Here is a 23,108-nt window from a genome sequence, read left to right on the forward strand (position 1 = left end):
CGCACGGAGGTTGGCTTTGACGTTCTGGATGTTCAACAACCTTCAGAGTTGCCTTGTTTTGACGCGGTGCGTCAACCTCCGCAACCCAGTGTGGTTTCCACTGCGCAACCCAGTCAGTCTAGACAGTCTCGGGTAGACGCTGTGCGTCCTCGCGCTACCATGGTTGTTGCCAGCTCACAGACTGGGCAGCAGGTCCATGACATTGCGTCCGGTTCAGTCACGCATCCACCAGTGCGACCGGACTCAGCGAACCAGCCGTTACCCACTCCGTTGCCGTTTCCTCATCAGTTGTCGGATGAGGAACTTTCTGATGATGATGTTGCTGCGCATCAAGATGAACAACAATCAGAATTGGACGAGCCTAAGTCTTCTCAACCCTCTTTGGACTTTAGAAAAGTTTTGGCTATTTTCAAAGAGCTGTTTCCTGACCAGTTTGTTTCTGTGGCTCCTCGTTCTCCGCCTTCAGAGTTTGTTTTAGGCATGCCTTCTACCGCACCTGCCTTTACTAGACTCGTCCTCGCACGCTCGTCCAAGAGAGCTTTGCGGGTGATAGGAGACTGGTTACAGTCCAAGAAGAGTTTAGGGAAGACAGCATTTGCTTTTCCCCCTGCTAGACTCTCTTCTAGATCGAGCGTCTGGTAAGCCACGGGAGAAGTTCTCGGCTTGGGAGTTCCTGCCTCTGCCCAGGGCGACTTCTCAAGTCTTGTAGACTCTCCCCGCCGCCTTGCCATGAGACGCTCAAAGATTTGTTGGTCATCATCGGACCTGGACCACCTTTTGAAAGGAATCTTTAGGGCCTTTGAAGTTTTTAACTTCTTAGACTGGTGCCTAGGAGCCCTAAGCAGGAAGATCTCTCCGACAGAGAAGGAGACTTCCTTGCTCATTATGTCCTGCATGGACAAGGCCGTCCGTGATGGGTCTAATGAGCTTGCTGCATCTTTTGTGTCCGGAGTCCTAAAAAAGCGAGAATCTCTCTGCTCATTCCTTTCTGCTGGAGTTACACCGTGCCAGAGATCTGAGCTTCTCTTTGCTCCTCTTTCCAAGTGCCTTTTTCCAGAAGTCCTGATAAAGGAAATAGCCGCTTCGTTAGTGCAGAAGGACACTCACGATCTTGTTGCGTCCTCAGCTCGCAAAGCTCCCCCTTTGCCTACCTTGTCAGCTAGACCAAGGATGGACACTCCAGCGTCTCGCTTTATTCCGCCCTTTCGTGGCAGAGCCTCCAGCAGAGGAGGTGCTCGTGCCGAAGGGAAGCGAGGGAAGAAGAAAGGATCCTAGACCTTTAAGGGCAAAGTCTGACTGCCCACAACTTCAGACAGCAGTGGGAGCCAGACTCAAGAACTTCTGGCAGGCCTGGGAGAAGAGAGGCGCAGATGCACAATCTGTGAAGTTGCTCAGAGAGGGGTACAAGATCCCTTTTGTACGGAAACCCCCTCTAGCAACGTCTCCCATCGATCTCTCTCCCAGGTACAGAGAGGAAGAAAAGAGACGAGTCTTGAAACGGGAAGTGTCTCTTTTGCTAGAGAAGGGAGCGGTGGTCAAAGTCTCGGACCTTCAATCTCCGGGATTCTACAACCGCCTCTTCTTGGTTTCAAAGAAGACAGGAGGGTGGAGGCCGGTGCTAGACGTCAGTGCGCTGAATGTCTTTGTCACAAAGACGACGTTCTCCATGGAGACCACAAAGTCAGTCTTAGCAGCGGTCAGGAGGGAAGACTGGATGGTCTCTTTAGACCTAAGGGACGCCTACTTCCACGTCCCCATCCACCCAGACTCCCAACCTTTTCTGAGATTCGTTTTCGAAAAGGTGGTCTACCAGTTTCGGGCCCTGTGCTTTGGCCTAAGCACAGCTCCTCTCGTGTTTACGAGGCTGATGAGGAATGTAGCCAGATTCCTCCATTTATCGGACATCCGAGCCTCCCTTTATTTGGACGACTGGCTTCTCAGAGCCTCTTCCAGTCGTCGCTGTCTGAAGGATCTAAAGTGGACTCTAGATCTGACCAAGGAATTGGGTCTCCTTGTCAATATGGAAAAGTCGCAACTGGTCCCATCCCAAACTATTGTGTATTTAGGGATGGAGATTCACAGTCTAGCTTTTCGGGCTTTTCTGTCGGCCCCCAGAATAAGTCAAGCCCTGTTATGCATCCAGAACATGCTGAAGAAGGAACGCTGCTCAGTCAGGCTGTGGATGAGTCTGGTAGGGACGCTATCATCCCTGGAACAATTTGTGTCATTAGGAAGACTACACCTCCGTCCGCTTCAATACCATCTAGCTTTTCACTGGAAAAAGGACAAGACGCTAGAAGCGGTCTCGATCCCCATTTCCGAAAAGATGAAGTCTTGTCTGACTTGGTGGAAGGACAGTATCAACTTAAGAGAGGGTCTTCCCCTGGCTGTTCAGACTCCCAACCACGTTCTCTTCTCGGACGCATCGGACGTGGGCTGGGGCGCGACATTAGACGGTCGGGAATGTTCAGGACTGTGGAACTCGAGTCAGAGGATCATGCATATCAACTGCACGGAGCTGCTGGCAGTACATCTGGCCTTGAAAAGCTTCAGGTCTCTCCTTCGAGGCAAAGTGGCGGAAGTGAACTCGGACAACACCACTGCCTTGGCGTACATCTCCAAGCAAGGAGGGACCCACTCACTGACGTTGTACGAGATCGCAAGGGACCTGCTCATTTGGTCAAAAGGTCAAGACATCTCACTAGTAACGAGGTTCATCCAAGGCAACTTGAATGTCATGGCAGATTGTCTCAGTCGGAAAGGGCAAGTAATTCCAACAGAATGGACCCTCCACAAGGATGTATGCAAGAGACTTTGGGCCACTTGGGGCCAACCAACCATAGATCTCTTTGCAACCTCGCTGACCAAGAGGCTCCCAATATATTGCTCACCAGTCCCGGACCCAGCAGCAATACATATAGATGCCTTTCTCCTAGATTGGTCACATCTAGATCTCTACGCATTCCCACCGTTCAAGATTGTCAACAAGGTACTGCAGAAGTTCGCCTCTCACGAAGGGACAAGGTTGACGCTAGTTGCTCCCCTCTGGCCCGCGAGAGAATGGTTCACCGAGGTACTTCGATGGCTAGTAGACGTTCCCAGAAGTCTTCCTCTAAGGGTGGACCTTCTACGTCAGCCACACGTAAAGAAGGTACACCAAAGCTTCCTCGCTCTTCGTCTGACTGCCTTCAGACTATCGAAAGACTCTCGAGAGCTAGAGGCTTTTCGAAGGAGGCAGCCAGTGCGATTGCTAGAGCAAGGAGAGCATCCACCCTTAGAGTCTACCAATCGAAGTGGGAAGTCTTCCGAGACTGGTGCAAGTCAGTTTCTGTATCCTCAACCAGTACCTCTGTAGCTCAAATAGCTGACTTTCTCTTATACCTGAGAAAAGGACGATCCCTTTCAGCTCCCACTATCAAGGGCTACAGAAGCATGTTGGCATCGGTCTTCCGGCATAGAGGCTTAGATCTTTCCAACAATAAAGATCTTCAGGACCTCCTTAAGTCTTTTGAGACCACTAAGGAGCGTCGTTTGGTTACACCTGGTTGGAATTTAGACGTGGTACTAAGATTCCTCATGTCAGACAGGTTTGAGCCGCTACAATCAGCCTCCCTGAAAGATCTCACTTTAAAGACACTTTTCCTGGTATGCTTAGCCTCAGCTAAAAGAGTCAGTGAGATTCATGCCTTCAGCAAGAACATCGGATTTTCATCAGAAAAAGCCACATGTTCGCTACAACTTGGTTTTCTAGCCAAAAATGAGCTGCCTTCTCGACCTTGGCCTAAATCGTTCGATATTCCCAGCTTATCGAAGATTGTAGGCAATGAACTAGAAAGAGTCTTATGCCCTGTGAGAGCTCTTAAGTTCTATTTAAAGCGCACTAAACCTTTACGAGGCCAATCTGAAGCTTTATGGTGTTCAGTTAAGAAACCATCTTTGCCTATGTCAAAGAATGCTTTATCTTACTTTATCAGACTGCTAATACGAGAAGCTCATTCACATCTGAGTGAGGAAGACCAAGCTTTGCTTAAGGTGAGGACACACGAAGTTAGAGCTGTCGCAACTTCCGTGGCCTTTAAGCAAAATAGATCTCTGCGAAGTATAATGGACGCAACCTATTGGAGAAACAAGTCGGTGTTCGCGTCTTTTTATCTAAAGGATGTCCAGTTTCTTTACGAGGACTGCTACACACTGGGACCATTCGTAGCAGCGAGTGCAGTAGTGGGTGAGGGCTCAACCACTACAATTCCCTAATTCCATACCCTTTTAATCTTTCTCTTGAAATGTTTTTTAATGTTGTTTTTTGGGTTGTCCGGAAGGCTAAGAAGCCTTTCGCATCCTGGTTTATTTGGCGGGTGGTCAAAGTCATTTCTTGAGAGCGCCTAGATTAGTGGTTTGATGAGGTCCTGTTGTATGGGTTGCAACCCTTGATACTTCAGCTCCTAGGGGTCGATCAGCATCCTAAGAGGATCGCGAGGCTCCGTAAGGAAGACGTACTTAAAAGGCAGAGTAATTGTTCAAGTCGACTTCCTTACCAGGTACCTATTTATTTTGTTTTCGTTATTTTGATAACTTCTAAAATGAAATAAAAAACTCTTAGCTCATAAAATGTAAACATATATTACTGGTCTCTACCCACCATCCTGGGTGTGAATCAGCTATATATTCACCGGCTAAGTTAAATATTTAAAAATGATATTTTGATTATAAAATAAATTTTTTAATATACTTACCCGGTGAATATAAATTAAATGACCCTCCCTTCCTCCCCAATAGAGACGCAGTGGGACGAGGAGAAAATTGAGTCTTTGTTTACATAAGAGCTGGGTATCTGGTCGACAGATGGCGCTGTTGGGCACACCCGCAACCTGTGTAGCGATCGCTGGCGAGTTTTTCTGTAGAGTTGTCTGTCGAGCAACAGAGTTGCAGCTATATATTCACCGGGTAAGTATATTAAAAAATTTATTTTATAATAGAAATATCATTTTAAAAAGACTTGGGTAATTGTTAAAAAAAGATAAAAGCATTTGTTCATTTACAGAAAAGTGCTGTTGTTTATGTTTTATAAAAGTGCGAGAGACTGTCTTCAAAGGCTAATTAGTTAACTGTCCTATAAAATAAGAAAGACTGGAAACTCTCTCTCTCTCTCTCTCTCTCTCTCTCTCTCTCTCTCTCTCATAATTCTGAGTGATAGTTTATTGTTATCTCTTATATATTTACTTGAATCATCATTAATTTGCTTTTGACATTTTGTGATTGATATGATTTTTGTATTTACAGATCTCACTATGATATGAAAAAGATAAAAGCAATAGCTAAAATATTGAAAAAGTCCACTCATAGAGACTCTGTTGAAGAGTACATTGTTGAAGATTTAAGTGTGATGTCAGACTTCCAAATTCATAAAACCTGCTTAATGTATTATGTAAGTATGATTGCAGATATCGATTTGTACTTCTTTTTTTTAAACAGGTCTGTTTTTGTAGATTTGGCAATTTTGTAACTACTTTATTTCTGTTTAGATTTGGAATTGTCAGATTTTATATGCTGGTAGTTGTATTCCCTTATTGACTTGTTGACAGTTGCAAATTTTGTAGATTTCTGTTTCTATAATGACTTAATAGAAATTGCAAATTTTGTAGGTCTCTTTCTGATATGATTTAATAGAGACTGCAAATTTTGTTAAGAATTCTGTTTTTGTTATAGAAATTACAAAATATATAATGAGTTCTAGTTCTCTTCTGTTGTTCTGGAAATGGAAATTTTTTTAGGCACATGAATTAAGAGTTTTATTTTTCTCATTTCATCATATAGGGCATCCTGCAAAGTGTAGTTGTTCCGTAACCGAAATACAAACCACGCTATTTACAAAGGGTATTACTTTTTAGCGTAGCTGAAATGGCGAGCCATTAGAATTTAACGAGGGTGTATTACCCCTGCGCTAGTTAGCGGGGGGGGGGGTGTAGGGGAGTGGTAGCTAGCTACCCCTCCTCCCCCTCACACGCAGGTGAATACTCACTTTAACTTTTGGCTTGGCAGCCATTGTCTGTTTTGTCTTTACTTAATCGCTTACTTTTCATTTACTCAATATATATGTAAACATGTTTTCATGTTTGTATATATATTTGAGTATAGAAATAAGTAAGTTTCCTTTTCAGATGTGTGTGTGTAGTGTACGATATCTACGTGGAGGCCTCGGCAGTTAGGCCACCACGGCGTATTTTTATGGGTGGCGATCGAGTTTGACATGTCTTTCTCTCTCTCTCTCTCTCTCTCTCTCTCTTGAGGTCGTTCACCCTTTTACTACGTGTTACTACGCCCTGGTAGCCTAGCTTCCTTTCCGTGTGGGGGGGTTGCTACGCCGTACGTTTGTCTCAATTAGTTATGAATCTAATTGTAGTTGTTTTTGTTTTTCAGCTTGTAGAATGATTCCTTTCGGGGTTTTCGTTCTTTCTTTAGTGTTCATTCATTTTTAAATTACATAATTACATAGTTACATAATTATAATTGTTATAATTCTGTTTTGGTTACAGCTCTCCTTCCGCGAGTGTAAGTGGTTGTGAGGGCACGTGCCTGTTGTGTAATTCTTGTTCCTTTCCCTCGGGATTCCTCTTCGGAGCCTTCCCGGGTGGAATGAATGTGTACTAATATTATTTGTTTTATTTGTTTACAGTTACTGATCTAGTTCGTTTCTGTAATATAGCAACGGTGTGAGCTGTCTGGTTGAGTCCTGGGGATTCGGCTGTTGCTGCCTCCTCCCTTGTATTTTCGTCAGGGGCATGTCTCCTTCTACTGGTAGTACTCCCGTGACGACGGACAGCTCTCCAGTTCATTTTAGAACACTCAGGAGGCTTGCCTCCTTGGGCGGATAACTTTCCTTCCGAGGGAATATTTTTCCTGTCTAGGCTTGAGTTTTTCCCCTTTTGGGGGGATCTTCTCTTGCCTTTTTTTCGTGCGACTATGCTCTTGGTGCTGAGCGGTCGCACCTGCAGTTTTGCTCAAGGGGCTGGGCAACTGCAGGAGCTCCTCTTCGGAGGATTGCTCCTTTTAGGTCACTGGCTGACCAGTCTCTTCCACGAAGTGTTTCTCTTTCGTACGCGAGAGAGTACACTCATAGAGACTCCTCTTCGGAGGTTTTCATCTGTTGCTGTTGGCCTCCCTCGCCGTAAGGCCCACCGTCCGCCTCGTCGTAAGGGCCTCTCATCTCCTTATAAGGGTGCTTGAGGCGCCTTTTTGGATCTCCGTTTGCAGCCTACAACTCCTTTTTCTCGATCTTCCGCCTTGGTGCAGATGGACAGCAGTCTGATCTCGTCTTCCGACGGGCAACGGTCTTCCCGACGGACAACGGTCTTCCCGACGGACAACGGTCTTCCCGACGGACAGCGGTCTTCCGACGGACATCAGTCTCCCGGCGGACAACGATCCCTTCGGGGCAAAGGGTTGCCCCCACGGGGGTTCTTCCCTTGCGTGTCAGGGTTTCCCTGCGCGCCCTTCTGCTCATCAGCGCTCTCCTGTTCGTTAGCGCTTTCAAGATGATCTTCCCTGCGGTTCCTGTTACGCGCCCTGTGCGCCCACGTTCGCCCTCGCGATCTAGAACTTCGGTTCAGGTCGGGGTCAAGGACTCTTCTTCTTTGCGCAGGCTTCCACGCGTAGCCTTCTGCTCGTCAGCGATCATCAGCTCGTCAGCGATCATCAGCTCGCCAGCGATCATCAGCTCGCCAGCGATCATCAGCTCGCCAGCGATCATCAGCTCGTCAGCGATCATCAGCCCGCCAGCGATCATTAGCTCGCCAGCGATCTCCGGATCGCCCACGTGTGTTACAGCTGGCACGCCAACGTTCTCCAACACTTCTGAAGGAACATGGTTCGCCAGCTACTAGCTCACCTGCGCATGCTGATCGCCATCGCGCGACCCTCAACTGCGGATGCTGATCGCCATCGCGCGACCCTCAACTGCGGATGCTGATCGCCATCGCGCGACCCTCAACTGTGGATGCTGATCGCCATCGCGCGACCCTCAACTGCGGATGCTGATCGCCATCGCGCGACCCTCAACTGCGGATGCTGATCGCCATCGCGCGACCCTCAACTGCGGATGCTGATCGCCATTGCGCGACCCTCAACTGCGGATGCTGATCGCCATCGCGCGACCCTCACCTGCGGATGCTGATCGCCATCGCACGACCCTCAACTGCGGATGCTGATCGCCATCGCGCGACCGCACACCTGCGGATGCTGATCACCATCGCTCAACCCTGCGCATGCTGATCACCATCGCGCGACCCTCAACTGCGTATGCTGTTCGCCATCACGCGATCGCCCACCTGCAGATGCTGTTCGCCATCGCGCGACCGCCAACCTGCGCATGCTGATCGCCATCGCGCGACCCTGGCATGCTGATCACCATCACGCGACCCTGCGCATACTGATCACCATCGCGCGACCCGGCGCATGCTGACCACTGCTCGCCAACGCACGATCGCTCACCTGCGCATACTGCTCGACCATCGCGTCGACATAACACAACGCGCCTTCGCCAACCTGCGCGTTAGCGCTCACCAGCTCACCACCGATCGCTTGTTGATCCATATCGCCAGCGGTCCTCCTCGCCCACGCAGCAGCGCGTTTCCTCGCCATCGCGCTAACGCTTGCGTTCGCCGCCTCGGACTCGCTCTCATCCACCTGCCCACCCTCACGACCGCTCGCCTGCGCGCCCGCTCGCCCGTGCAACCGCGCGACCGCTCGCCCGTGCAACCGCGCGACCGCTCGCCCGTGCAACCGCGCGACCGCTCGCCCGTGCAACCGCGCGACCGCTCGCACGTGCAACCGCGCGACCGCTCGCCCGCGCGCCCACACGCCCACGTGCCTGCACGTCTACGCTCATGCTCTCCAATGTTCGCCCACGGCGAACCAACGGTTTTTTCCATCGCGCAGACGGATGGTGTTCCGTCGCGCGAACCTACAGTGTTTCTTCGCACAAATGTCGACTTATTTCTTGCAGTATCCATTGCTCGTCTATGGGTTATCATTCGCCGACCACCAGGAATTCCCGTCGCGCGAGCTCCAGGGCAATTGCGACCACGATTCCCAATGGGGTTTTCGCAGCATGACCAGCCTGGCGAGTTCTTCTGGAGCGTATTTCCAGAACACTGCCTCACCCCGTAAACACAGAGCATGGCACTTGCAAGAATAGGAGAAACTTAAGGGAGATCTGAGCAACACTCCTCTATTCCTGAACCTGGGTTAGCCCTTCCCCGTCATTCCCTGGAAGGATTTTTGGCGGGGGGGCTTTCCGTTCAAGATTTCTCCATCGGACAAGGGGTGACTGCTTACCTCTTCCTCTGGGAGCTTACCAGGTTCTTTCCCTCCTCGGTTACGGCCCGAGGTTTGGTTCAAGGAAGCTACAGGAAGATCAAGGGTACTTTCCTCCTCTCGAGCTCAGGCACCTTGGCCTTTCGTCGTTAAGTATCTAACTTGCGGACAAGCTCGATGTTGTACCATCTGGACGCGCTGACTGAGGGCTTCCTTCGGGTGTCTCATCTGTGGAGGTCGACGACCTCAGACACCCTTCCATCCTTGAGAAGAGTTTGTTTGTGCCCAAGGACAGAGACTTAGACCGCTGCTGTGCGGAGTAAATCGACTTCCGGTTTCACTCCTCCAAGGCGCTTTCTTCCACACTCTGCAGGGCTCCAGCGCCCTTTTCTTTCAACCACGTCGGCCTAAGTTATCGGCTACGACAACTGGGACAAGGTGTCCAATTGCAGTTTCTTCCTGTCAGGAACAGATGGCACGGGAGACTCCCCCGGGGGGGCATAGTCCTAAAAGGAGTTCACAAACTCTAGGATTGCAGGTTTTTCGCTGGGAGGATGCTTAAGGTTACTCATCCGAATGACAGCTTCCCGATGCCCATTCCCACACAATCTCTGTGAGTAGCCAAGGATATCGCGCCTGCCGTCTCTGTCAGCGAATTCAGTGTCTCTGAACCTCTATGCCATAGCGTCAGCAGAGTTGCCCGGTTGGGCAGAATGATCCATACCTTAGGCGAAGGTCTTCCTTAGGATCATCGACGGCTTCACCCCCGGCCCCCTCAGTTGATCCTTTCTTGTAAGGAAGGATCTGAGAGGGGATGTCCATAGTCGACCTCTCAGCCCTGATCAAGTTTGTCGAACAAACTTCGGCCAGCGTAGACCAGCAGAATCGATCAGACTGGTAACGAGGCGACAGGACTCCTTTAACCCTGGATCAGAAGGACGGGTACTTTCAGTTTCCATTCCATCCATCTTCCAGGGTGCTCGTCGAATTCAGCCTAGACTGCAAGTATTCCTGCTTATGATGCAGTGTGGCTATCCCGCCGTGGCATAGCAGGTTTGTTTCCCCAGAGAACTCTCCCTGCCTTCCTCTTGGCCGCTCAGGTGCAGGCTTCCGCCTCCTCTGCTGTTTGGAGGGCTGGTCAACTCCGGTAGGCTCGGGTTTCGACCTTCTTCAGCGCTGGGACAAGCTTCCGGATGCTGACCATGAGTGTGGGCTCATGGTATTTTGCTTGGAGCCTTCTCTTCCTCTGCCTCAACATCTGGAGTATCTGGCCATGATATTGAGTCAACCGCCTTACCACATTGGAAACCCCGCTTCTCGTCCGTCCAGCGAGGTTAAGCAACGTTGGTAGGCCTACTTGGATGGGTGACCACCTGGGGACGCCAGATTCTGTTACCACATCCTCCGAGCCTTCCTTTCGGTTGACTGTGGCAAGACTGAGGAGAGTCGCAGTACCTGTTCTCAGTCAAGCAGAGCTTTCAGCCCTACCTTGGAACGTTTCCTAGTTCTTCTTTCCTCATTGACCCGTCTATAGTCCGAACGGTCGCCTCAGGATAAGTTCCATGTGGGGCGATCCAAGTTCCGGTGGCTTCAGGCAATGTTTAACCGGACTCCCTGGCCCTATGGGACCAGCGGAACTATTAGACCTGCAATGGGTGTTGACCTATGGAGCCTCTTGATGGTAGTGGATATTCTCGTCCTTTCCCCACATTCTTGTTGCGGTTCTCGGACTCGTCAAAGGAAAGGGGGGGGGGGCATGTTCCGGTCCAGGCTTATGGTCAAGACCTGAATGATACCTCTCCATCATTCAGACAGGCTTAAGGGCCTTAGTTTGGCCCCTCTTCAGATCCTACAGCTCCTGCCAAGTCGCCCCGTTGCGCGTCGACTTCATTCTAACCAGCAGGGGACGCATTTTCACACCTTCACATCTTGCAGTAGAGATACCGGGATGATTGAGATTCTCTCAATACCACCATCGGCTCTCTCATTCCAGGCAGGGGAATGTTTCTCTCAGACTATCCGAGCAGAGCCTCATAGAGAGAGTGTACCTAGGGGTCTTTGACCTTGGGTAACCAGCAAGTGCTGGTCTGGGGGACCTGATCGCGACAGCTTGGAACCTCAAGCTTCCGCTATTCTTCCCCCCAGTCTCAGACCCCGAGACTCTGGCAAGATGCATTCCGGTGATGGTGGGACAACTTCGACGCCTGCGTCTTCCCTCCTTTTTGTCTGCGGACAATGGGTCTCAACAAAACCAGGTTGTCTGTCAACCTTTCAATGGGAGAGCTCCACTGGGACTATGCCCAGAACGGTTTCTGGACCCTCTGCTTCCCCTGACGGAACTCCCGGGAGAGCTTCTCCCACGGCACAGACTACTCAAGCAACCACACTGCGACATCTCTCCCGAACCGGGGCGTCGCTTCGGCTTCATGCCTGGAGACACTACGCTTCCTCCTCTAGAAGAGACAACCCGCTACAGTCGCGGTACGGAGGTCGCGTCATCTGCGATAGTCATCCACAGGGGTCTCCCAGGCAAAGTGAAGAGTCTAAGGTGGTTGGTGCCGTGGGAGATATACCTCTTCCCTTGAGGCCTCTTCTCCAGCAATAACGGTCTTATTGCCTTTCGGCGGGAGGAAACTCCTTTCCGCTCTCGGCAATGAAGCCTGTCGCTCAGCCTTTCCCTGACCTTCAGGCTTAAAGGAATAACTTTTTCCTGCCCGCTGGATCTATCCTCGCTCATGCGAAGCTACGATCGTCCCTGCCCTAGTCGGAGGAAGACCTCCAACTTGGAGCATGGCTCGGACTTTTAGTCCTTTAAGAGACCTTCTCAAGACCCTTTTACGACAGGCCTCGGATTGTATTCCGCCTTGGGTCTTCTGCTCACTCTGGCCACGGCCAGTGTGTAAGCAATCTTCTTGGTCTCTTACTACTCCCCCCTTTCTAAGGAAGAGGGGAAGGCAACATTCAGGCTCGCTCCTGAGTTGTTGGCTAGACTCAGAATCTGAGGGTCCCGGCCCTTCGGTCCGATTCATTCAAGATTTCGAGTCTCCATTCTGTGTCTGATGTCCCAAGACCTTCTCTTTCTTGCCAGTAAGGAATCGAGAGGTTAGCGCTGGGAACAGCTGCAGTTTGTCCTCAGTTGCAGCCGATTTGGGAACACAAGGAGGACATGGGGGGAGAGTCACCAGTATACCTCTTCAGCCCGGACTCAAGGACATTCATCTCGACCTGTCTTCAGACCCTCCCCCGTCACGTCGCCCTACAGCACGATGTTGGATACGTCGCAACGTCCCTCGCCTTTGAGTAATACTACTCTGTGACGCAGGTGCTACAAGCTGGAGTCTGGAAGCGTCTGATGACCTTCGCAGCCCGCTTCCTGCAGGGTGTGACCCACAGGAGTCTCGATACGTTTTCTATCGCTCTGTGGTGGCTACACAACAGCTGGTCTAACCTCAGGCTCCTTTTTGGACAGGTAGCAGAAGGTTGAGGGCATTGTTATCAGGTTTTAGTCTGCATGAACGAAAGAAGTATGTCTGGCCCTTATTTCTTTCTTCATCATCCCCTCTATGGGGAAGCAGCATCCTGGTCTCTGCATAGCTGACCTCGAACCTCTGCAGGTAAACCATGCTTCCTTGTGTTCCGAATATTGAGTCAATACTGTCGCGTCCCCCATACCCTGACGAGGTGGTATTGGGAACGTCCTAACCCAGAGTTCCTTCTGGAACTCCAGGTCAACTGCCTAGGACGGGTCACACTTCTTCCTTCACACACAAGCTTACGTAGGCCATATGGTTCCTTGCGGAACAAGGAACTTGTGAGGTGCAGGGACTCCTTTTCTCGAGTGCGACTCACTCGGATTCTGAGTCCCCGGGTAAAGCCAAAGCCAGTATGGCTGGGGACTTTCCACCCTTCCTAAGGGATAAGTCACCCTTTGTAAATAGCGTGGTTTGTATTTCGGTTACGGAACAAATGACAAATTCGAAGATAATTTGTATTTTTCCTAACCATACAAACCTTAGCTATTTACACATATTTGCCCGCCAACCCTGTCCCCCAAGACAAGTCCTACCTCTAAGTGAAAGTGAGTATTCACCTGTGTGTGAGGGGGAGGAGGGGTAGCTAGCTACCACTCCCCTACCCCCCCGCTAACTAGCGCGGGGGTAATACACCCTCGTTAAATTCTAATGGCTCGCCATTTCAGCTACGCTAAAAAGTAATACCCTTTGTAAATAGCTAAGGTTTGTATGGTTAGGAAAAATACAAATTATCTTCGAATTTGTCATATTTTGCCTTATTTTCAGTATATTCTAGAGAAATGTTGATACATCTGTCTCTCACCTTTAAATTTATCATTGCCTGCTTTTACTATTTTGCTCATTTTTGCCTACGTAAAGGATGACAAATGTGTTGGAATTCTGTGTGTATTGAGGGGGAGCTGAATGGAGGCCTTGAACCAATACCAATTTCTATACTCTACTTCTCATTATTTTGTAATAATTGTTATCCTTTTTTGTTCTGCATGCATATTTCTGTTGTTTTTATTGCAATAAATCTATAATATATAATTTTATCCTTGGACTTGAATAATTTTACTGTTTAGTTTATGTCTCCTCGATTTGATGCTTGGAGAATTTAATCATTTTTAAATATCTTTTAATAGCCAATCAAGGACTACAGTTTAAAGGATGAGCAGATCCTTCATTCAGGGAAGTTTGAAGAGCTTGACGTCCAATTACCCAAACTTAAAGAAAAGGGTAAGACTGTACAGCTTATATGTTGAACTTCAATACTGCCCATATATAGAATAGGTTTTGAAAATATTTTTTGATTGGGAATATAACTATAATTTTTGTAATTTTTTATTTAAATGTTATTTGTCGTTTCAAGTCAATTTAATAGTAGGTTTAATCTATTGCAGGTAGCCGTGTTTTAATATTTTCTCAATTTGTGATAGTTCTGGATATTTTAGAGCTATATCTCAAAATTCGTGGACATAAATTTGTGAGAATAGATGGTTCTACACAGGTGTCGGACAGGTAAGATATTTAATAATAATTGGATGATGTATTTGTAAACATCTAGCATATGAATGAATGTTTTTCTTTCTGAAAGCATGAAGCCATAGTGATAATTACTGAGAGGTATTTTTACCTAAAAGATATTCAAGAGGAATTCTGATTAATATCTGAAATAGCTTGCAGTATTGAGGTGCTACAGTGCTAATTCACTTTCTCCATTTTCACCAGGCAAATGCTCATTGATTTATTCTCTGACAATGATCATCTCTTCGTATTTCTTCTGTCGACACGTGCGGGTGGTCTCGGCATCAACTTAACTGCCGCGAACACTGTTATCCTCCATGACATAGACTTCAATCCGTACAATGACAAACAAGCAGAAGATCGTTGTCACAGGGTTGGTCAAACAAAGTAAGTTATATTGTAGGTATTTTCTTCTGTCAGTGCTTAAATTGAATATATATATCTTTTAAAAATTAGATTGGTAAGAATGAATGGTGATATCTCTCGGTGCCAGTCAATCTCATCTACAAGAAATCTGAGTATATGTGTATTTTGCCAGAGGTACTAGACAGTGGAAATAATCATTATCTAGCAACATCAGAAGAGCTGTATTATGTAATCTGTGGAAGTCTTAACCCACCAGGTCTTATGTGAAAATAATGGCAGATCCAATCAACTTTCAAATCTTAGGATTTTATTAGTCTGAAGTCTGGTTCTTCCTACATTTTGGAAGTAACAGGTTATGACCATCTTAACTCCTCAAAATACATTTACTAGGTATCTACAAAATTTTCTGCTCTCTTTGCTCTGGAGACTAATTTTTGTTATGACCTGTCATGGCTATCTCTGTGATGAGGGAAACTTTAAAAACCTTGGATATGCTTGTATTGCTGAAGAATAGTTGCAGCACTTCTTGACCAATGGCTATTTCTGCCAAAGGGTAAGGATGAAGACCTGGGACAAGTAGCTGTTTCTGAGGGAAAATGCTGTTCTATTTAAGCTGGGCTCTGTTTGTAAAGACCAGTACAGATCAATTTAGAGGTTAGACCTTTTTTGATGTCTCCAAAAATGTCTAGCTTTAATCTGCTAAGCTTTAAATCAATAGTTATACACTTGAGTGTCATTCCAAAACCTGACTTGTTAATTGCTCTTTATTTAAGGATTGGCTTGCAGTTAGTTGAAAAGAGGAAATCACCAAACATTTATCCAAGGGCAATGGATGGAACCATCTAAGTGGAATAAAGAGCAATACGATCCTAATTCAAGCCCTTAAGCTTTGAATATCTTTCTGGTCAAGAGAGAGCATCCAGCAAATGGATGAAAATAAAAAAGAAAGATCTTGGGATCAGTTATAGCACTGACTGTAGGACTTAAATAGGTTTCCTTGTTGAGCATTTTAACAATGCTCCCAATTCTGTGGGAGACAAAAAATTGGATGGGTGCCCTCAGAGAGCTAATACCATTCCAGTTTGAATGAGAATACAATTTTCTTTTGGGGTATACTGTAGCACCAGTTGTAGCAGTTGAGGAAGGTGGGCAATATCTTGAGTCTTTATAGATTGACTTTATTGAGACATGCTTGCCATTGTTTCATCCAAGACCATCTCTTAGACTGGTGTCTTAGAAATTTAGCTGGCTAGATCTTGAAATTATGAGTAAATGCCTCCTTGCTTACTAACACATTCCCTAGAACCTGAGTTCAATATCAATAGTGCTCTTTTATTTAAATTGAAAACCTAACCTTACCTAGTCTGTTGAATCCTTGCCTCACTTAGATCTCCATAATTCACCAAAATTTCAGGGACATGTACTAATTTTACATTTCCTAACCCATCTTTGAGGGCCAGAATTGATGTAATATACGAATGTATTTTCTTATCTTAGTATTGGAAGGTTTCGATAAACAACTTTGCATTTTTATGTAGTTTTAATTGTTTGTAAACGATAAGTAATTATTACATAACAAACAAAGGCCACAGATATGCAGACCCACATCCGGGCAGAATTTTTTGCTAGTCATGTATGCCTGTATAAGTAGCTAATTCCTTTAAGAATGAAGGGAGAAGTTAATGTTGGCTTTCTTTACCCTAGTTATGTATGATTTGTTTCTTTATAAGCCGTACTGTATTTATCCCTTGAGCTAAAAAGCAAAGATTGTGGGGAATGTATTAAGATGGTAATTGGAAGGAAGAAAACCAACAGTCAAACACTTAATTATCTCATAATTAGATAGTAAGACCGATATGCTTTACCCAAAGAGGAGGAAATATTTCTTGTATCAGATTTGGAATTTCTTCTGATAAGTGATTATGTTGAACATTTCTCTTTATTAAGGGGGCCTGTTTATATGATTTGCTAAACCAGACATAAGCATTAACCATCACATATCGATGATACATGGAATAGCATAAGCTGAAATTTAGGATAGTTAATAATATGCAGCAGGGTATTGCACTGATTATTGGTTTGTGGCAGTAGATATTGTTTTATTTGATGATAATTAAATGTTGTTCATGAAGAGGCTCCTTTACTAAAGCTAGTTGAACTTTTCAGGCCAGTTGAAGTTATTAGATTGGTGAGTAAAGGTACTATAGAAGAAGGAATGTTGCAGATTGCGCAAGATAAATTGCAGTTGGAACGAGATGTTACGGGTCAGGGAGGTAAGGGTGTATTTATTTATTATGTGCATTTTTTATATAATTTTGAATGATATATTTCTTACACTCCTATTATGTTCTGATTTATGTTTCAATTTCCTTATGTTTTCCAGAGGAGCAACAAAAGAAAGGCGATCTGGTATCTCTTTTAAAGGCTGCATTAGGTATAGGAAAGGTTGAAGCTTCTGGGAGTACAAAGAATGACGATGATGAACACAATCAGTCTGGAAACAGTGCAAAGGAGTGTGTGGAGGATAGCGAACAGGACGAACCCGAAAGTGGAGAGTGAAGTGCCTTAATTTTACTCATTGTATTGATCATAAATGGTAAAAAATGGATGTATAGTATGTCTTCAGCATTGATGTTAGTTATGTACATCACTTCAGGTCCAGAATTCTTTATAGATGAAATATGAGTTACTTTTTGGTCTCGACATCAGTGTGGACTAATACTGTGTTTATGTGCTAGGTATTTAATGATGTTTTAAGAAATTATATTTGTTTTATGTCAGTAGTATATGTCACCTGGATTATTGTTACTTTGCATTTGCAAAAGAGAGAGAGGTGCTACTATTTTGTAGTTAAAAAGTTTTTAAAACAGGAATATGATATAAAGCAATAGTGGTATACAGTATTTTGTCACTTGTATTCCTCAAAAACAGCAGAAAGGGTGATTTTTATTTTAAGAGGACAATAATTTATCACGAATCCTTTGGTTTATCTAGTGGAAACAAGAACTTGACTGTTTATCGATTCCTTAGTATTATTGGTAATATTTTAAGCTTGACGCACCATCAGGTAGAAATGAAATATATTGTAAAACCTCCTTATCTGCTGATTCCCCATACCCTGGTTTTGACTATCCACTGTTGAATGACTGATACAATTATAAAAAATTCTGAAAATTCACTTAACCACATCCACTAAACTGGAAACACCTGACAAAACTTTTAAATCGTACACCATTGCATCACCACTCAGAGAAAGCTGCTATAAAGTTGTTTCAAATAAAAGCTAAAAGGTTCCTACTATTCTTACCGCTTTTGTATTATATTTTCAATTTTGTTATTCTTGCATTTTTACTTTTAATTTCAATATGGTTTGTTCCTTATTCTATATTATTCACATTCCATATTATCCTTACCCTTATTCCATTTCTTATACCCTATTATCCTTTTTCCATTTTATTCAGTATTTCCAACTATATTCTCTACATTATTGTGGTTTATTGTATATTTTAAGTAGATGAATTTTCTGTGTACTTATATTTAGATTTCTTTTACCTTAAAAAAGTAAAAATTAGTTTCACCCTCAGAATATCTGAATCTTTTCATATCACTGATCATATATTAAAATAATTTCTCTCATGCAATTCATACCATAAAATATTAAATAATTTTACACAGAGCTATAATATGTTTTAAAGCCGTATTAGGATTTTTGAAAAGTAAAATGTTTATAGAATGGATATTATATGACATGAACGCCAAATAGTTAGCATGTGTTGGTGATGAAGTAATTGCATATGTTTTTTATCACTGTTATACTATTATTATTATCATATAGGACAGTATCATGTTATTGCTACAGTAATATATAGTATGCAGCATTTATAATTGTTATACTCTGCAATTCAGTGTAGTACAGCATATCAAAAGTCTCGTAGTACAGTACTTAATTTGAGAGAGATAGAGGTGTGGCTATTAATATAGTATTGCCAATAAGAGATTTAAGTTTATAGTACTGTATTATATAATTTCAGTACAGTATATCAATATCTGTAGTGTATTATACTTTTAAAGTAAAAAATTTCTTGCAAATTACAATAACATTTCTTACAAATTAATTGCAAGTGAGGGGAGGAAACATTCTTAAGAGGTAATATTATCCACAGAAGAATGCAACCTTAAAGGATGGACGGCCATTTGGAACATAATGTCAGCGGATAAGGAGGCTTTACTGTATATATTGTTTTGGTTGTATTAATGATTTGTTTGCCAAAATTTAAATTTTTACAGTGTTATGAAAATATTCCACAATATTTATCCAATTCTCTAATTTTAACTAATTTATTATTCAATGATGAAAGGGACCTGGATTATTTTGGAAATTTATGTTTTGCTATATCTTTGCTATATGCCCTACAAGTATTAATTGATTAATTAAGCTTTCTTTTGTCAGTGGTTTTCCACATAATTACAAATTCCAGAACAGGTGTTAATGAGATAAGTTTTCCCTTTTCATTTTGTATTTGAATTTTACATTGAAAAACTGTTTTTAAATTTATGGATTTCATTGTTTCTGTTACTGAAGTAAAGTCTGCAGAAGGTATTTATTTGTTTATAATGCTGCACAATTAAAGCGCTTAGTATGTAAATTCTTAGACCAAATCATCTACTCTTTTTTTTTTAGATTATTCACAATTAAGCATATTGGAATTGATAATTATTATGGAGGCTACAGATATTTTATATTGATAACATTTACAAGAATAATATGCCTTTTATGTCATCAATATCTGCTGATCTCTCATGACGAATGCTCAAGTTTCACTTAAATGTCAATTTCTCTCATCTAAAGTTCAGTTTTTTCTGCTAGCAACCAGAGCATTATTTTAGTTTTTGTACATTACTGTATTATACTGTATGGCAAGTTGATGTTTTGTAAATAACAAATATGTTTTAATATAAAAACAAAATGTACTTCTTGCCAAGCATTGGTTTTGCGGCAAGATTAAGATTATTAGTGTTACGTAACCATTAGTTGGAAAGAACAGAGCACAATGCACGGGATGTTTGTTCACAGGTATTTTCATAGTTATTTTTACGGCATTAGGCAAAGGGTTGGTCCTAAGGTATTGCCTCATTGCATGCCAAGTTTCCTTCAGAGTCAGGAACTTAACCTTGGAACTCTTACATGAGGTTCTCATTCTTTGGAACTTGGTTTGTATTAAAGGAAATTTACATTTTTACTGAAGCATAGGTTGATATACTACTTTTTTTTAATCTCATCTATTTTTGCTTATGGCAAAGCTCGCCACTTTTTTTGGTTTATCTTAAATGCATTGAGAGAAAAAAATGGGTAATTTGGATGAATAGACTTGAGGTAATGTACATAACTTGAAATATGAAGTACAAATCATTTTCATGTGATATATTTATTTATTGGCCAGGAAAAACAACAATAAATCTATGTTGCTTCAGTTATTGTAATGAAAATTAAGAAAGTGTCATGTAAGCTGCGTTGTATCTTTTGTCTTCATTATCGCAATTTTGTTATGTTTTTGAGTACAGTATCTATCCATATGAAAATTCACATTAAAATGGTCATGGGAGAAAGCTTAGATTATAATTGAATGAAATTATGAGCAAAATTTATGTGGATGCTAAAAGTTGTAAATATTTCACTGTAGCCAGTTTCTGGTCAGGGAGTTTCCATTTAGAAGTGTAGGGTGATCATTTAAACCAAATACTGTACACATTGTTTTTTATTCAATATAAATATATACTCATAAAATGTGTATCTTCACTTGTATCAGTATGTGTGATGTAAGCCAATGAAATTTTATTTTTAATAAAATAAGTAATCCCAGTCAATGTATTGCATTAGCTCTCTTTGAATACAATATCTACCACCAATAGAGTACTGTACTGTACAGGAAAAATCTAAATATTCAGAATACACGATTAAGCTTTTCCATTTTTGCATGTTGGAGGCTTCAGAACTGACTGCAGCAGAAATTTGCAGATTCTTCTGAGCTTTTTGGTTTCTGGTAACGTGTATCAAGAAAAGTATTTAGGCATAGTCTAGGATGTGCTAATGTTTGGGAAAAAGAAAGCCTCTACAAATCCAAATATAATAAATTTGATGAGCCAATTTTTACTTAATGAAAATTTTCATGCACAAATCCATTTATCATGAGTTACTGATTCTTCATGAGAAGTGGTATCTTATCCCTCTTCTTTCCCCACCGTCAAGCAGCAGCATTCATCAGACTTTCCTACCAATACGAGAAGTATTGCAATTCGAGTAAACCTCCCGGTTGCTAGACTCGCTCTTCACACTTGTACCCAGGCTTCTCTACCTAGATTGCAGACCAGCATGTCATATTCTTTGCATTGTGGAAAGGTATATTCTTGCATTGCTAGCTGCCATTAAATCCTCTGTTGTTGTTTTCTGGGTCAAACTAACCAACCCACAAATGGGCTCATTCCCTCTCTTGCTCTAGAACTCATTTTTTTTCGAAATGTCTCCTGTATCTCCCGAGCGATGTATCACCCTTTTGGATCAGTTGATGGTGTTCAAGAAGATTCAAGATTTATACTCCTCAAATCACCAAGTTCATTGCTGGCTTCAACACTAGGTCATATGGCCAAAAGTCTGAAATCCAGTCCAAATCACCAAGCTGCTTCCTTGTTCCCATAACTTTAGCCGCTTCATCAGTCATGCCAGCACACTCCAGTTCCCCATCTTTTATTTCTTCACCCACATGAGATGTGCCTTATATTAGTTATTCTTGAAGGAACAGCAAGATACCTCTTCAAATTCTGATTCCCAAGCGTTTTGTCCGCAAATAAGGAAAGGTTCTTTTGGACAGCCATGGATTTGACAGGTGACTTGACTCACCCTCTAGAGGCATATCTTGTCTTTTTCTGTTCTATTGTAGAAAGGATTCGGTTTCAATTGAAAGAAAGAGAGCCCTTCCTGTTTAGGTTTCCTTTGTCAGACTATATCTCCACCTACAGTCCTCTTCCCCCTTGTCTTCTACTTTTTCAGCCATGGCAGCTCTAGATCATCCCTCATTCCTGTCTGCCAGAACAGGAAGCTCATTCAGTCTGTCTAGCAAGGTTTTGACTTTTCCAAAGATCTGACTAGTCATCCTTCAAGGTAGTCATAGGTTGGGTTTATGATATACTATAGAGATATCCTTGCAACTGCGAAAGTGGGTTTAAAGAAAGAAAAGCCTTCTCAGTGAGGAGCTTCAAGCTGTCCATGACTCATTCAGCCTCCTTGTTGGAACAGGATCTTTTTTAAAAAGATGGAATTGCAGGTCACTACAAAAGGATACATCCTCTCCTAGGGTACTAAACGTCTATTCACCATACGTGAGTAAAGAGTGAGAAGTTTCTATAAGATTTTAAGATTAATTTCCCGTCCAAAGAAGATTTCTATAGCCCTTGGAGTGTTATCCTGAGATGTCTCGCTTTCATTTTTGCCAGGGTCGGTTAGGTATTCCTCATAGTGGTGGAAAACTTGAAGAGTTACTGCAGTGAATTGCAGTGCTGCCAATTATCTCCTTTCCCAGGACAATCCTTCTGGGAACCCATGACTGCTGACCATTTGGAATTTATTTGTCACCTGAGACAAATTCATCTATTGTACAAGGTAAGCTGTTTTTAACAGTAAGATACCTTCATTCCAATTCTAGAACAGTAGTCCCTAGTTCCACTATTAACCATGGGAACAGGCTCCAGTATGAAGTAAATCCTTTCCAAATGGGGTCTCAGAAGAAACTTCTTGTCAATAATGTACAGTAGCTATATCCTGTCCTCCTAGTTCCAATAGCATGTATTACTAAAGATACCTTTTTTTTTTTTTTTTTTTGTCCTATCGAGTAGGACAGTGGCCTGGAGACTGACCATGTATGTGTATGATCAGTGCCCAAGCCCCCTCTCCACCCAAGGTAGGACCAAGGATGACCAGGCAATGGTAGAGGTATACAAAAGAAATGTTTCTAAGGTGATATCCAGCAATGCTTACTACATTATTTATTTGAGCATTGATAGACATTAGTCAAGTGATACACTAAGGTCATGAACTCCACTAGATACTGGGACCAGGTTATGTTAATATTTGTTAGGATGTCAAAGTTTCTGAAGCGGTTTTTCCTTCTTGCTACCATAAAATCGAAGTTTTATTTTGATTTAGTGGTAGTTGTGTAACTGTTCCAAATCCCTAACACTAGTAAGAACGTGATTTAAAGTTTCAGCGGTAAATTTGTGTATCTGCAAATATTTTAAACTTTACATCATGTCTGCAGTAATTCTGAAAGACAGTTTATGTTATTATTATTATTACTAGCTAAGCTACAAACCTTGAACAAGGACTCCAACGGAAAATAG

General features: G+C 43.5%; 1 protein-coding gene across 1 annotated transcript; it reads left to right on the forward strand.

Annotated features, from left to right (window-relative positions):
• Positions 1–5,284: 5,284 nt before the first annotated feature.
• On the forward strand, positions 5,285–20,577 carry LOC137652187 (SWI/SNF-related matrix-associated actin-dependent regulator of chromatin subfamily A containing DEAD/H box 1B-like). The gene is made up of 6 exons (XM_068385401.1): positions 5,285–5,425; positions 13,970–14,063; positions 14,228–14,345; positions 14,556–14,738; positions 16,884–16,990; positions 17,101–20,577. Exons 1-6 carry the CDS (start codon positions 5,294–5,296, stop codon positions 17,274–17,276), a joined length of 810 nt encoding a protein of 269 aa, XP_068241502.1. The 5' UTR covers positions 5,285–5,293; the 3' UTR covers positions 17,277–20,577.
• The last annotated feature ends 2,531 nt before the right edge of the window (positions 20,578–23,108 follow it).

This window comes from Palaemon carinicauda, chromosome 13, assembly GCF_036898095.1.
Source record: "Palaemon carinicauda isolate YSFRI2023 chromosome 13, ASM3689809v2, whole genome shotgun sequence".
NCBI lineage: Eukaryota > Metazoa > Arthropoda > Malacostraca > Decapoda > Palaemonidae > Palaemon > Palaemon carinicauda.

Bases quoted from the DNA above. Each gene is read 5' to 3' on its own strand.
- LOC137652187 (XM_068385401.1), top strand. From the start codon at position 5,294: ATGAAAAAGATAAAAGCAATAGCTAAAATATTGAAAAAGTCCACTCAT. The intron at 14,739-16,883 runs GTAAGTTATATT...TGAACTTTTCAG, and splicing joins CACAGGGTTGGTCAAACAAA to GCCAGTTGAAGTTATTAGAT. The intron at 16,991-17,100 runs GTAAGGGTGTAT...TATGTTTTCCAG, and splicing joins AGATGTTACGGGTCAGGGAG to AGGAGCAACAAAAGAAAGGC.